At 33.4% G+C, this 16,788-nt stretch overlaps 2 protein-coding genes across 3 annotated transcripts in view; one reads left to right on the top strand and one right to left on the bottom strand.

Moving 5' to 3' along the window:
* LOC140443302 (aminopeptidase N) overlaps positions 1 to 16,788 on the bottom strand; it is a 106,778-nt gene that overhangs the window by 67,331 nt on the left and 22,659 nt on the right. The gene's annotated exons all lie outside the window — the stretch shown is intronic.
* Positions 1 to 16,788, top strand: part of LOC140443301 (uncharacterized) — a 151,319-nt gene that overhangs the window by 120,441 nt on the left and 14,090 nt on the right. Inside the window, exon 1 of one of the 2 annotated variants that reach the window (XM_072534483.1) lies at positions 14,227 to 14,465. The exons of the other annotated variant lie outside the window; for it this stretch is intronic. Coding sequence (XP_072390584.1) covers positions 14,319 to 14,465 — 147 coding nt within the window. The 5' untranslated portion in view covers positions 14,227 to 14,318. Of the gene's footprint in view, positions 1 to 14,226; positions 14,466 to 16,788 lie in introns of those variants that run through there. 2 annotated transcript variants of the gene reach the window in all.

Here is a 16,788-nt window from a genome sequence, read left to right as displayed (position 1 = left end):
TCGTATCAGTTCATTCATTAAGAACAGTCGACACTTTGTTCCTCTACTCTTTCTTTCTTTTCTATTGTATATATTCGTATAACATTTGCTGATATAGCGATTAATGCTGCTAAATGAATAAGCTAGTAGGTACTAGTAGGTAGTTAGTAGGTACTAGGAAGATGGAAAGAATATATAGAGGAATTATTCCAAGACCAGAGACAGGAAAATATATATGAAGATAGTCAGAGTAAAGACGAGGGACCCGAATTAACAAAGTCAGAAATTATGCATGCAGTAAAGTCCATGAAAAATAATAAAGCTGCTGGTCCAGATGAAATATCAAGTGAATTCCTAAAACTGGTCAATGAAAAAAACATAGATCTTTTAGTAAAACTACTGAACACAATCTATTCCACAGGAATCATTCCTGTTGGAATGATTCCTGTGGAAAAAATTTCACGATTTTGATTTTCCTTTTTTTTTAATGCAGACTCACTGCCTCAGCTTCCAACCAGGAGGACCAGGTAATTTCTAATAATGGTTTTCTTTCTGTATCCTTTGACGATTAACCCCCAGATTAGCAATTTTTTGTATTAGGTAAGTAACCAAATCATTTTAACCTATGGTCTCTCACATTGGCAAATAACTGGTGCAACCCCTAGACTCCCCCTAATATACTCATTCCTAATTTTATCCTTTTTTGTGACTCCACTCATCCATCTAAGCATTTTCATTTCCGCTACATGCATTCGTGCTTCCTCTTTTTTTTAACTGCCCATCATTCAGTTTCGTACATCGGCTGGTTTTAAGGCTGTTTTAAGACTTTCCTTCAGATTTATTGTAATTTTTCTGTCACACAACACACCACTCGCTTCCTTCTACTTCATCCATCCAACTTTAAGTCTACTACATGCATCTCCATCTATTTGCCCATTACTCTGTAACACCGATCCTAGGTACTTAAAACTATTACTTTTTACAATAATTTTACGATCCAAAGATATCATTCTAATTGTACTAACTACTACTACTATCGGTTTACAGCGTTCTCCGACGCCTTCCGACTCCTAACCGCCATTCTTCTCTATTCAGCCATAGGCCTGGAGGGATTTCTCTTTTCTCTAGTTCTTTTTCAATTCCCTCTCTCCAGCTTTTTCTCGGCCTTCCTCTTTTCCTTCTCCCTTGTGGTGTCCACGTCAAAATCTGTTTTGGAATCCTGTCATCTGGCATTCTCTGTACATGGCCGTACCATATTAACTGTTTTGTTTTTATGTCATCAACTATTGTATGCTTGACTCCCATCATTTCACGTATTCTCTCATTTGGTATCCGATCTCTTCTTGATTTTCCTGCTGCTCTTCTCCAGAAGTCCATTTCTGTTGCTAGTAACAGTTTCTCTGTTCTTTGTTTCATTGGCCAAACTTCGCTGCCATATGTGATTACACTTTTAAGTATGGTGTTGTATATGAGTTGTTTGTTCGCTTTAGATATTGTTTGGTCCCACAGAATTCCGTTCATCATGGATATGGCTTTTCTACCCTGTATGCTTCTGTCTTTTATAGCAGCATCGAGTGTTCCATCTTGAGTTATCTTCATACCCAGGTACTTGTATTCATCACAGTTTCTAATTTCTACCCCATCGTCTAATATAGTGGACTGTTTTGTCCCTCCAATACACATGGCTTCAGTTTTCTTAATGTTGACTTCGAGACCCCATTTGTTATATTCTTCTATTAGCTTCCGAGTCATGTAACTCAAGTCGTCATGATCCTGAGCAATCAGTATTTGGTCATCAGCGAAACATAAGATGTACAGTGTAGTCTCGTCATTGAGAGGAATTCCCATGCCATTACATTTTCTTTTCCACAGCTTGAGTGCTTGTTCCAGATAAATTTTGAAAAGGGTAGGCGAAATACAGCAACCCTGCTTTAGTCCTTTCGTGACCTTAAATCCTTCAGATATCCTTGATCCAGTTTTAATTTTTGCAGTCGTTCCATTATACAGACTTTGGACTGCTTTGATAAGACCATGCTTAATGTTGGTTTGCTGTAGGGTTGACCATAGTTTACTTAGGGGTACACTGTCATATGCTTTTTGTAAGTCTACGTACATCAGGTGAACTTCTTTATTAATCAATAAAGAAGTAATCTTTATTATCTTTATTAATCAATAAAATTATCAATAAAGAAGATTGTACTAACTCCATCTTTAAATGAACATTTTAAATACTGTGTTTTTGTCCTTCTTCTTCTTCTTCCATTTGCTTTCAGTTGTGTCCTCCGATCTTCTTAATGTCATCAGCCCATCTCATTTGAGGTCTTTCTCTGCTTCTCTTTTCTAACCATGGCCTCCACTGTTGTATTTCGTGGTTCCATCTCTTATCCTTCAGTCAGACATTGTGTCCTGCGAAGCTCCATTTTAATCTGGCAGCATGTTCTCCTGCGTCTTTTACTTTCGTTTTGCTTCTAATCCATTTGTTTGTTTTTTGTCTATAAGCCTCACCCCGAGCATTGATCTTTCCATCGCTCTTTGTGCTTTTACTATTTTATCCATATTGGACTTGGTGTGTCCACGTCTGTGAACTATACGTGAGTATAGGGAGGATACACTGATCGTAAATTCTGGTTTTCAATTACTGTTCTATTTTAGTGCTTTTCAAGATCCAACTCAGTTTTCCAAATCCTGCCCACGCTAACCTTATTCTTCTGGTAATTTCGGCAGTTTGATTTTCTTTGTTAATTTTCATTATCTGTCCCAGGTAGATGTATTCGCTTACTGTTTCTAAATTTATGTCGTCCAATGTTATTTCTGGAATGTTCTGTGTATTTGTCATTATTTTTGTTTTTTCCAAGTTCATCTTAAGACCTACTTTTTCCGAAGCTTGAAATAGTTGCGTCATCATGGTCTGTAGTTCTTCGAAACTTGTAGCGAATATTACAATGCCAATATTTTTGTCCTACTAAGTTTTAAACCTTTTTCCTCAAGAGCTTATCTATACTTTTACAGTTTTTGTTATAAGTCGCTTTTACTATTTCCTACTAGAACTACATCATCAGAATATATTAAGCACCAAGGAATGTTACCCTATAGTTACACCTGTATATGATCCAGAACTAATGAGAATAAATAAGGAGTCAGTAGTGAGCCTTGGTGTAATCTTATTTTCACATGAAATTTATCAATCTCGTCCACACCTATCCCAACTATTGTTAGTTGTTACTCCCTCGTACATATCTCTCACATTATTTACATATTCACCCCTTTCTTCTTGAGTGCCGACCACAGAATCTCTCGAGGACCTCTATCATATGCTTTATCAAGATCAATGAATACCATATGAGCGCTTGTTTCTTTATTTCTGTATTTTTCCATCAACTGCCTTATAATGAAAATTGTATCTGTTGTCGATCTGCTTTGCATAAAGCCAAACTGATTATCGGATATTTCGATTTTTTCACGTATCCATCTATCAATTACTCTCACATATTTTTATGGTGTGACCAAGTAGTTTTATGGCCCTGTAATTTTACATTGCTGTACATCTGCCTTGTTTTTGTAAACATGTACTAATATACTGTTTCTCCTATGATTTGGCATTTGTATAACTTCCATAATTCTATTAAATATACTTGTTAACCAACTTATCCCTGTCTACACTTCCCCAGGAATATCATTTGGTCCAACTGCTTTTCCTTTCTTTATTTTTTAAACTGATTGTACCACTTATTTTGGTCAGTATTGCTGTTACTCTCTCCCTCAACTTAACTGGTTGTCTGTCAAATTCTTTATTTAATAACCTGTGAAAGTACTTTTTTCATCTCTTTTTGACATCTTTTGCGTGAATTATTATTTTACTATTTTCATCTCCGATACATCTAATCTGATTAAAATATCTTGCTCTATGTTTGACTATCTTATATATACTTGCTTCTCCTTCCCTGGTATCAAGTTAACTACTAACATTTACCAACTCCACACTCTTGAAAAAGGTCTTTTCATTATTATGGCCTGAAAAGATTTACGGACGTTTTGGACGAAAAAGGCTTGAATGCCTTTTCTATCAGTATGGACAGTGGAAGTGTGACGTCACAACTGTCAATTACTTTCCAAACAAAAGTTGAAATGCCCAATCTCAAGACTTTTTAATTTTTATAAAGTTAACATTTTGCTTCCTCTGCTGCTTTTTTTTAAGTATAGTGTTTTTTACAATAATACCATCATAATTTAGTGTTCTATTTATATGAAATATAGTTCAAAAGTTTAAATTAAAGACATTCTAACCTTACTTTATTGATACATGCATTTTATTGTTATTTTTATAAAACAACATGCTTTATTATTTACACAACCTTGTAAAATTATTGTAGTAACTATTAGAATAGTTAGATATTGCAAAAAAGCGGAAAGATTTTGTAAAAAAAATGAAAAAATAACGAAAAATACAAATTATCCACACTAAACAAGGTTTGTTTGAAAACTGAAACTGACAGATGTCAATAAAATCTACGTCATCACTTCCACGGTCCATTATATATACTGCACGATTTAGCCAGCACACCACCAATGCATGTAAAAAAATTACATGTAATAATTATTGTAAAAATTTAAAGCCTTGAAAAGAATGTTATGTAAATAAGTAAAAAATGTAAAGGTAGCAAAATAAAATTAACTAAATAAATTAAACGTTATTACATTCATAAATTCTTAAATTATTTAAACTCAAAATGAAACGTTGTAGTTTAGGTTTTCGGGTATGTGTCTGCATGAATCAGAAGATGATGAACTCCAATTTAACTTTTAGGAAGAAAATGAATAGAAAACAATCCCTGGTGCAAATACAAAAAAAAAACAGCACCGTAATGCATCAATAGACGAAATAGGTTAGGTTATATAATTAAAAATGAAAATAAAATATAACAATTTATTCCAAGAATATACAATTACACTTACGGAGTTATATTTACTCAGTATAAAACAATTTTTACTATTATTTGAGATATGTACACTTAATTAATTAGATGCTGAAATTCTGCTGCCGGCGCAATCGTACCCATAGCTTAAAGCAGTGTTTCCCAAAGTGGGGGTCGCGACCCCCTGGGGGGTCGCCATGAGGTACTAGGGGGGTCGCCGAACATTTCCAAAATAAGACAAAAGCACCACTTTGTTACATCATGTATTTTTATTTTAACAACGCCGTAAATAGAAATTAACAATTAATTATCAGACGAAATAAAAACTAAATATTAAAGTCCGTAAAAATAAAAGAGTAAAACAAAGTCAAATATATCTTAATGAGAGCTATGCGCCTGTTTCTGTGAAACTAATCTTTCAAATCTAGGCTGTGTATTTGAGACACACACAACTATATCATTTTCAAGTACGAGACGATTTCTAACTCTTGTTTTATGACAGTCATAGACGAGAAACTTAACTCACAAATATGATGTTACAAATGGAACCAAACATTTTACAGCTTCACTCGCCAACTGGGGGTATTCCTGCATCTTTTCGGTCCAAAATTGGTCCGAGTTCTGGGAAAAAAATTGGAGCTTCAACATTCCATCACTTGATATTTCAATAAGTTTTTCTTTCATGTTTATTGGTATTTCAACATGCTAAAAGGAATCGGCTAAAAACGGATTTAGTATCCATCTGCAACTGTCGTAACTGTTTTGAATTTCTTCGGGGAAATAATCACAGAGCTGTTGTTTTAAATTGAGCAAAGTAACATGCATGTCAGCAAAAACTTGTTCAAAATTTGTAGCACTGTAATTGGATACATTTTTCATAATTTCCTGAAGGCACTGGAATGAATCGAGTTGTTTTTTGCCAAGTGAGGTCGACCATAAATCGATTTTTCTTAGAAACGCCTTAATTTTATCTGTGGCTGTAATTATATTAATGTCGCGACCTTGTAAATTACTGTTTAAAATATTTAATTGCTCGAAAATATCAGCAAGGAAACCTAGTTTCAGAAGCCAAATAGGATCGGAAAATTGATTTTCATATGGGGACTTCTCATCTTTCAAATACATTAAAAGCTCTGCTCTTAAGTGAAATACTCTTTTTAAGACGTTGCCCCTTGAAAGCCACTTTACTTCGGTGTGATAGAGAAGATTTTCAAATAAAGCACCCATGTCTTCGCAAATTTTTCTAAAAATACGGGTCTGCAAAGCTTTTCTTTTAATGGAATTTACAACTTTAATGATGGTTTTCATAACACAGTCCATTTCAGTAGCTAAAGCTTTGGACGCAAGAGCTTCTCGATGTAAAAAACAATGTCTCCATTTGACGTTAGGCATTATTTCTTGTAATTTGACGACAAGACCAGATTTATGTCCTGTCATAGCTTTAGCGCCATCTGTGCATATAGCAATACATTTACCCCAGTCAATATCATATTTACTTGTACGTCTCACAAAAGTGTCGAGTAAACATTTTCCAGTGGTATTGGTCTCCAATGAGGAACAAAATAAAATATCTTCTTGAATGCCATTATTTGTATCATATCTTACAAACGTAATGAATTGGGCACAGTTAGATATATCTGTGGATTCGTCCATTTGAAGAGAGAAGTACGTGCATTTATTAAGATTTTCCACAACTTGCGCTTGAATATCTTCTGCCATATCACTAATTCTTCTTTGGATAGTATTATTTGACAGAGGTATTGTATTTAATTTTGCAGCCTCTCTTTCCCCATACATTATACGTACCATTTCAACAGCTGCTGGAAAAATCAGATTTTCGGCAATTGTGTGCGGATTACTAGTTTTGGCAACACGATAAGCAACTTTATAACTTGCTAATAATGCTTTTTGATTAGTAGTGGTTGCCAAGGGAAAACTGTCTTGCTGTTTGTGAAGGACGTTCAGCTTTCTTTCAAAGAATTCTACGGGCTTGTCTTTTTTATCTGAATGTTTGCTATTTAAATGTCGAAGTAACTTTGATGGCTTCATGCTTTCTTTTGACAAGACTTGTCCACAAATAACACATTGTGGTTTATTGGAAATAACGGTAAAACCATATTTAAGATATTCATCAATGTAGAATCTGTTTTTCTTTTTATTGCTGCTACTGCCACTTTCAGACGTAGATGGTTCTGCAGTTCTTTTTAAAAAATTATCCATAATTTATAATTTATTGTAGACGTAAATACGTAAACGGGAATACGTAAGTCGTAAAATATTTACTCATTAGTCAACACCGCGTTCGCCACCATAGGCTGTTTGGATTCGAACTGAGGTTTCGTTGCGCATCGCCGCTTATATAAAGCCAAAACGAGCCTACGAGAACGTTCCAGAGTGTCATCTAGTAGCGAGCGCTTTCGCGATTATCATGGAAGAGTTTTGCGATGTAGACACAAGCTAATATGTCGCGGTGTACAATGTGTAGTCGACTTCTTATTATTTATTTTTATTGTAAATGCTATTCTGGCAGAAGTACCTACTACTAATTACTAGAGGGACAGATCTCAATCAATAAAATAATTGTATTAAAATAAAATAATTGTTTTTGATTTAAACTTAAACAGTAAAGTAAAATTAAATTTGAGAAACCATCAGATAATTGCAAATTAGGCACGCTATTTCTGTCAAATATTATTGAATAAATGAGTGGGGGGAAATTGGGGGGTCGCGAACAAATTTTTTAGCAAAAAGGGGTCGCGGTTTAGATAAGTTTGGGAAACTCTGGCTTAAAGGACCCTATATCGAGACCGCATTATGGCAGGTACCATCGGCGCAATCGCCCCCTACCCGTATGAACAGTACAAATATCTTAGGGAACTTTATATTGCAAAAAATTTTAAGAATTTTATGTAAAAAGAATTTTCACCTATTCGTGTAAAATTTGTTGCCAGAAAATGATTTTCAGAGAGAGTATAAAATAATCGAATGTTGAAAAGAATGAAAAAAAAAATGGACAACATTTAAGCGAATAAAAGCAGCTTATCATGGCCATGGATTAAGAAACGATAATACCACAGGAATAATTTTTGGAATTTTGAATTTGAACATATAGGTAATACATATAATCATATAATCAATAAACGGCTAAAGAACTTTCTACTTCCGGAGATAGCCGAAGGACAATTCGGATTCGTACCAGGAAAAGGAAAGCGGAAGTAGATACTGAACACCAGACAGATAATAGAAAAAGCGAGAGATCACAACATACCAGTGCTGCTCTGTTTCGTAGATTACATAAGTAAATCTTTACACATAGTACAAAATCTTTTACAATTACACAAGTAAACGAAAGTTTTATCACAAAAGCTTTCGATTCAATAAAATGGAATCCCATCTGAAGTATAATATGGAAGTACCTAACTACTTAGTTAATACAATAAGAAATCTGTATGATAAAAACTCAGCCAAAGTTAAAATTCACGTAATATATTTAGATGCGTTCAACACAAAGATTGGAACTAGACAGAGCTGCATATTATCACCATTATGATACAACATATTCTGAATATATAATATGAAAAGTACTAGACGAATGGGATGGTAGAATCATTATAGGATGCAGAAATATCGAAATATCAGCAATCTGTGAAACGCAGATGGCACACTTATACTAGCAGGTATGAAGTCGAAATGATTACCATCACTAAATGGCTAAGCCGGATAAGCGAAGAATTCGGACTTCAAATCAACACCGGAAAAACAAAAATAATGATTGTAGACAGAGTAAATAATAATCTACCGCTCATACACCAAGTGGTGAATTTAGAAGTGGTAAACAGATTTGTATACTTGGACTCCCTGATAACCAACAATGGCAGCTGCTCCTCAGAAATTAAGGTCATTTTCTGAGTGTTAAGTGAGTAATAATGTCATCAGGAAAGTGTAAAAATAGTCCTTAATAGCTATTTGTTACATGTGTGGTGATTTAACGATAGCAAAGTATCAACTATATGTAACAGAATTTATCAAGAAAGATTATCATGCTTACTTTGGTGTAAAGCTTGGTGATTAGGACAAATGTTAAGCTCCACACAAAATGTGCGTTCAGTGTTTCGAGCAACTGAGAAAATGGACAAAAGGTACACGTAGCTGGCATTCCTATGGTATGGAGGGTACCAAAAAACCATAAGATGACTGTTATATTTGTTTCTGCGATGTCGAGGGTTTTAATTCGAAAAATAAACATACAATTCAGTATCCTGATTTACCCTCTGCTAAACGACCTGTATCTTACAGACCAGGAATCCCTATTCCTCCAACTTTTCTTCATATTATCCAACAACAATTGTTTGGGAAACAATGTAGTATTTAATTACTATTTAAATGGGAATAAGCCACATTTAAAGGTTAAAATACGTTTATTGACGTTTCAATTTCCACTTTGGAAATCATTCTTAAAATTTAAATTCCCATTTAAATAGTAATTAATTTAAAATGCCACAAGAAAATAGCTTCAGAACAATGTAGTATTTATTTTCATATTTTTACCTTTAATATTTTTCTTTTACTGTACTATAATGTGATCTAATTCAATGGCATATTCTAACGGCTTTGATTTAAAATTTATTGTTTCCTGTTATTTAGTAAAATCGCATTGTTAAACTGGCTAGCTCATTTATTCTGTTTAAAGTTCGGAGAATTTGACTTTCTCTTTTGTTATTTTGTGTCGCCAATACACACAAAACGTGTAAAGTATCGTATTACCGTGACAATTAACTTAAATTATCGCCGTTCAAAATCGAAAAACAATAGAGTGATTTATTGGTATATCCTCTTCCTACGGACCACCTCGACGCGTGGCTAAAAGGTTTCTAACCATCTCAAAACGACACTTCCACTTCCTATTGAGAGAGCGTACTGAAAACATCGAGTGTATCGGCTACGTCCTATCGAGCCTCGGCGTCCCGACGTGGTACCAACGCTACTCCACGGGCTACGAATACATCAATATTTCAAAAGGTATGTCGATTCTTTGTACAGACAACAGTAATAAGTAAAGCGACGTAAATCATTTAACCAGCGACGTCTAAGTTTTATCCAAAACAACAATGAATGCTTCTTTTTCAAGAGATAATATTGTTTATAAACGTGATTTTAATAGCACTCTCAATATTAATTATTGTAATCAATTGCTCTCTAGGGAATCTTGGTGCTTGGTTCTAGACTCACATCTATCTTCGGATAACAAGTTTTGCACATTTTATGAAAAAATTATGGAACTATTCGATAAAGCATTGCCTTTGCAAACGGTGGATACTAGACGATTTTCTAAACGGTCTAAACATAAGGGCTGGTTGACTTCGAATTTAATAAATGAGGGAGATTTTATTAGAGACATTTTCAGATCTATAAAATATTCGGAAAGTCATGAGCTCAGAATACGGTATAACATTCTAAAAAAAAAATCATGAATACAAAGTTAAGTTAGCCAAGCAAACTTATTTTAATAATAAAATAATTGCGCAGAATAGTACGGCTGAGGCTTGGCGCATCATAAATCGAAACACTGTCGAAGGTAAAAATCGAAACTCTTCTAAATACCCAAGTAAATTTAAAAATAATTTGGGAATTTCTGTGGATGACCCTCATGACATAGCAGAATCTTTCAGTCAACTTTTTTCGAATTCCGTAAAAAAATTTATTAGTCAAACTTCACCTGAATATAATCCTAAGAATTTTTCTTCGCCTATACACTCCCTTTTCCTTTATCCTGTTAGTGATGAAGAAATAAAAAGTATAATTAAAAATACATAAAAAAGGCGACAAATCAAAATTTGATAACTATCGATGCCTATCACTTTTATCTGTGTTTTCAAAAATATATAAGAAGGCATTTCATACACGTCTCCTCTCATATATTAACAAGAACAACATTATAGAAAAGTCTCAATTTGGTTTCCGTGAAGGTATAAGTGTGCAAGATGCACTACTAGCACTGTGCAATCATATTTTATCGAACTTTGATAAGGGTAATAAAGTTATTGACTTAGCACGAGCTTTTGAAACTGTAAATCATCCAATACTGCTGGAAAAACTTTATCATAGTGGTGTTAGAGGAACTGCGTTAAAGTGGATCCACATCTTTTTATCGAAAAGGTTTAAAAAAATTAAGGTCAATATAAATGGGAATATAATATTTTCTTGAGAAAAAAGTGTCCTCTCCTTCAAGTTCCACAGGGAAGTATCATTGGCCCTCTTTTATTTTTGATTTTTGTCAGTGATTATAATCAACTGTATTGTGAAGTATTGGGAATATAATCACGACGTGCATCAGATTTTTATAGACTTCAAACAGGCTTATGATTCAATTAATCGTGCAACATTATGGAAGGCAATGATCGAGCTCAGCGTACCCAAGAAACTAGCTGCGGTAACACAAATGTGTGTAAGTAACTCTTTTGCACAAGTTAGATTAGGGGGAAAATATCAAATGCTTTCTGCGTAAATTCTGGACTGAGGCAGGGAGATCCGTTTTCCCCATTGTTGTTTAACCTGGCCTTAGAATATGTCATGCGAAAAATATATACAAAAATCAAACCAGACATAACTGCTCGGGGAGCAAAAAATCATACTCCGCCTTTGCCGATGACGTAGACGCAGTAGCACAATCAACATTAGAAATTAAGGATATTTTCTCGAGCTTTGAAGAAGCTGCATTAAACATCGGTCTAAAAATAAATGAAGACAAAACAAAATACATGGTCGTCTCAAAACAAGAAGTGGTTAAAGAATTTAAATATCTAGAAGCAACAATCACAAATGACAAATTAGAGCGAGAAGTTGAAACGAGAATAATGGCAAGAAACAGATCTTGCTTTGCAATGCTACATCTAATGAAGTCAAAACTTCTTTCACGAGATACAAAAATCCGGATATATAAGACCATAATACGACCAGCAGTCGCGTATGGAAGCGAAACATGGGCGCTAACAAAAAGGGAAATAAATAAATTGCTGGTGTGGGAACGTAAAATTCTTCGAATGATATATGGCAGAGACAGCGTGACAAACGAATGGAGGGGCAGATACAATAACGAGCTAGAGTCTCTATTCGGAAAAGAAAATCTAGTCAGATATATAAAGGCCAATAGACTCAGATGGACTGAAAAACATGGAAGGCAATAGTAAACGCGGCAAAGACTCACGAAGAGTTGTAGCGCCATTGATGATGTTAGCTCAACATGTTTGGTTCGGAACCCATTAGATAATTTTTCTGATGCAAGTGTTCGAGCAGAAGACATGGAGCAACAATCAGGCTGTTACGTCACTCAATTTGCTGACGATACCACAGTTGCACTAAATTCCAATAATTTTTTTCATGTAGTACAAAAAGCAAACCGTCTTGTAAAAAGTATGACTCATTACTGTTTAAATAATGCCCTAATCTTAAATGGATCAAAGATCAATATGGTAACATTTTCACCTTCTACTATACAGATGAGTCCATTAGTAAAACTTGACAATGGGCCAGTGGTAAATAGTCACTCCACTAAGTTGTTAGGTGTTTACCTGGATTCTAATTTGTCTTGGAGCTCTCACGTTGATTATGCAGTGGGAAGATTGTCTGTGCACTGTTATGTTCTATGGCAACTTAGAAATTTTGTCTCCCTAGATATCTTAAAACTTTACTATTTTGCTCATTTACAGTCAATTTTGCAATATTGCTTAGTTTGTTGGGGAAATTGCTCGCGAATTAATGAGGTGCTTGTTCTTAAAAAAAAAAAAAAATTCGTATCATAACGTTTAGAAGGCGCTTGGATTCCTGTAGACCAGTTTTTAAATAATTAAATATTTTAACTGTAATTTCGCTGTATATTTTCAGTTGTGTTGTTTATGTAAAGTCACATAGATACAATTTTATTTGCAGAAATGATGTTTCCTTAATGAGTGGTTACAATTTTCGTTACAGGAATGATTTGGTGACCCCTGTTCGTCACTTATCGCCGTATCCTAAAAATACCATGGACAGCGAAAATCACAAATATAGATGTCCTTAAAAGAATAAACCAAGAACGCCAACTTTCAAGAAAAGGAAAACGGCATATCTAGGTCACATCATGCGAAATGAAAAATACCAGTTCCTCCAACTTATAATCAAGAGTAAAATTGAAGGCAAGAGAGAAATGGGACGCAAGAAAATGTCCTGGCTCCGAAACATAAGCCAATTGACAGGGATTAACGACATACGATATCTGATACATATTGCAAGAAATAGAGAATTAATGGAAAATGTGATCGCTAACATCCATTGTAGGGTTGTAGGGAAGGGTCCTTACCCAACATGCGTTCGTTTGTATAATAAATTACCTAATTATGTTAAAGAGTCAAATATTTATATATTTAAGAGAACAGTTAAGGATTTACTTCTGGTAAACACTTTCTATTCGATAGAGGAATACTTATGTGTTTTTTTACTTATATGTTTTTATGTTAACTGTTTTTATGTACTTATAGTTTTTACTGATTATAGATTGTATTTGAGTCGTTTCAATACTTGTAAAAGTCAGATGAAATAAAGAATATTGATTGATTGATTGATTGACAATCATCGGATGATAGTAGAAACGAAAAAACGATCAGACTCAAGACATAAAGAAGATGGAGAGACGTGATCAAGAAAGATAGGATATTAGAGTGATAGCTGATCACTGCTGGGCCTTGAACAGACACTCGCTCACCAAAAGTAAACAATAAACGCAATTTTCACGAAAAAAGAGAACAATTTTATTCAAAAAAACCAACGATTGTCTAACGTAGTTTATACTGCATTGTTTTTTTAACAACTCAATGTTGCAGTGTAATTTTCTATTAAAATTAGTTTCAATAAATATTTTTTTTAGTATTTTTGGCAGTTTATGTAAAAAATTTCAAACACACTTTCCTTCAAAACCTGACGTGCTGGAAAAAACTAAGCACAGATTCATGATCAACACACTCCATTTACTATAAGACACCTATTAAACTTAAAACACTTTTTCATAAATGATTTTCTGCAGTTAATCGTTGAAGGAAAAATCGAATGAAGAGAGAGAAAGAAGTTCTCTTTTAACTTTTTACAACGACTACAAAACAAATTCTATAAATATTATAATAATTTTAAATAAACAATATTGGAATACTTCAAGCGTGCCACATGTTTGCATTTCATACATACATATAGGATTTTTCAGTTAAAATATACAAGACCTTTTATCTTTAGCGTACGCCTCTGCGCATAAAAATATATATATCGAAAATAATATCTGATAGAATCACGCTCTTTGATATCTCACCTAACCTTTTTCCATCTCTAATATGTTGTGTAATTAACAAATTTTAATGTACACACAAAATCCTTAATTGAACTGTATAAACAAATGATTGTTAAATGTTTGTTGTTAGAGAGGTAGTTGTAGAGATGTCGTTTTGGCGAGAACTCCATTGTGAGTGCGAGCAATTATCATTAGTAAAAACCAGTGCCTTTTTTATTATTTTGTTCCTTCAAAATGGATATTGTAATAAAGACGAATACCAGGTAAGGTTAAAGATAAAACTTTTTATTTTATGTAACGCGGGTGTGTAAACAATGACTCATTTTATTGTGCTGATTTAGTAGTTTTCGCGTTAAAGATTCTACGTGTTTATATTATGCAAATATTAACATATTACAATTAGATACTTAATGCAGTACCTACAATAATTACGTGGTTTTAAAAGTTTAGTATGATAATATATTTTGTGTTAAATGCTGCCTTACATTTCACCGTATTTTTAATTTACTTCTTCGCTTACGATTCTTCAAAACATGCTTTCCTGCGATGTAGAGAGTCTACTATAAATAATTCTTTATTAGGAAAATAATTCAGACGGACGAGGAATAATCTAAACAGTCTTCTTTTAATTTCAGATTAATTCAGATTATAAGTTAAAACAGTAAATTTCTCTCTATCTCTATATTTTAAATAATGAATGGGTTTACATGCCTGTCTAGTCTCTTACATTCTTCAGCCACTAGCTTTTTATTCTTCCTTGACATATTTTCTCCTTTTCCCTCCAATGTAAGTCATAGGAGGTTGTATTTTTTTCCTCTATAAATATCTTCTTCTTCTTCTCCTTTTTTGTAAGCAGTTCTGCTTGTTAATTGACAGATTGATACTTCTATGGAATGTTGTCACTTCATCTTTTGCGCGATCGTCCGATACTTCTTCTATCGATTGGTGATTTATCTCTTGCTTTTTTCACTACACGTGTCTCGTCCATTCTGCTCATATTGTTATTTCATTCTTTTTTCTCTTTAATGTCTATTCGTTTATACACTGTACGTTAGATTTTTTTCTAATGACTTCACTCCTCTTCCGATCTCTCAGCGCATTTCCTGTAATTCTTCTCAGTACTCTCATCTCTGCCGTTTCCAGTAGTCTTTGTGTTGCGACTTTGTCTGGTCTTGTTTCTGAAGCATATGTCATTATTGGTCTTACACTCGCTTTATAAATTCTTGACTTCATCTTAGTGTTAATGTGTCAGTTTCGACATAGAGAGTTATTAAGGTATCCTGACAGTCTACTTGCTTTTTGTACTTGATTTCTCACTTATTTGTCCAGGTCTCCATAGCTGGACAGTGTAATTTCCAGGTATTTTATTTCCATTATTTTGTTTATCTTCATAAATATAAATATCTTCATCTTGGGCTATCAATATTGCATCGTCTGCGTAACAAAGTATTTATACTTCTTTGTTTCACATTCTATACCTTCTTCGTTTGTTAATACTTTTAATTATTTTGTAATATAGTTGAACAGCATATGGCTCAATGAGTCCATAGTCCATATCCATAGGTTCTAAAAAGTTGTCAATCTATTTTGACTTTCATTTTGTTGTTTTCGCAGATGTTTTCAATAGCTTTTATTATAATTAGGGGAGTTTCTATATTATACAGATATTATATTTCTTTCACCAGGAACTTTCTTGGCTGAGGCTAAGATATTAGACTTAATTTTTGTCCAGCTTTGTTTGACTCCATCACTTTCTGTGATATATATGTTTCTGCTTTTTCTGTTATTTTTTTTTGGAAAAGGTATCTTGTGGAATGATCCTGTAAGCGCTCGACTTTGTTCTTTGTGGTGTATTCTAATGTTTTGTTATCACATATATGTGTTTTCATTCGGATTTTGCACATTATGATCGCTTCCTATTTCTGCTGATGTTAGTGCCCTTACATCCAAAATTTGAGAAGGATGTATCTCTCTATTTGACAGAATATACTCTATCATAAATCATTGTTTTCAAAAATGTATTAATAATTCATTAATACATAATATTTCGTTTATGCTGCAGAGGTCCGTCAGAAGGTCTCCGTTTTTATTTCTGATATTTTCATTATATCGCTGTTTTATTCCTAGAACAATAGTACTGCCAGCACGGTCATTAAAATCACCCTTATGGATTATATATTCATCATGTGAGGTCTCGTTTATTACAGTCTGAAGTTGTTCGTAGAAATTAATTTTCTCTTGTAGTGGTAGGTATCTCTGTTGTTCTCAGGTGCATATATTGATATATATGTATATATATATATATATATATATATATATATATATATATATATATATATATATATAATATATATATATATATATATATATATATATATATATATATATATATATATATATATATATATATATATATATATATATATATATATATATATATATATATATATATATATATATATATATTTAGAGGTTTGACATCCAGTTTGACTTTTACATAAACTATTCTTTCAGAGATATATTATCGTTATTGTAAATTCCAAAATTTGTGCTTGATTTCTGGGTAGCACTTTCCCTCTGTGGACC

This window comes from Diabrotica undecimpunctata, chromosome 6 (genome assembly GCF_040954645.1).
Source record: "Diabrotica undecimpunctata isolate CICGRU chromosome 6, icDiaUnde3, whole genome shotgun sequence".
In the NCBI taxonomy this organism is placed as follows: Eukaryota; Metazoa; Arthropoda; class Insecta; order Coleoptera; family Chrysomelidae; genus Diabrotica; species Diabrotica undecimpunctata.
The sequence above is the reverse complement of the archived record's forward strand: the minus strand, read 5'-3'. Positions and strand labels throughout refer to the sequence as shown.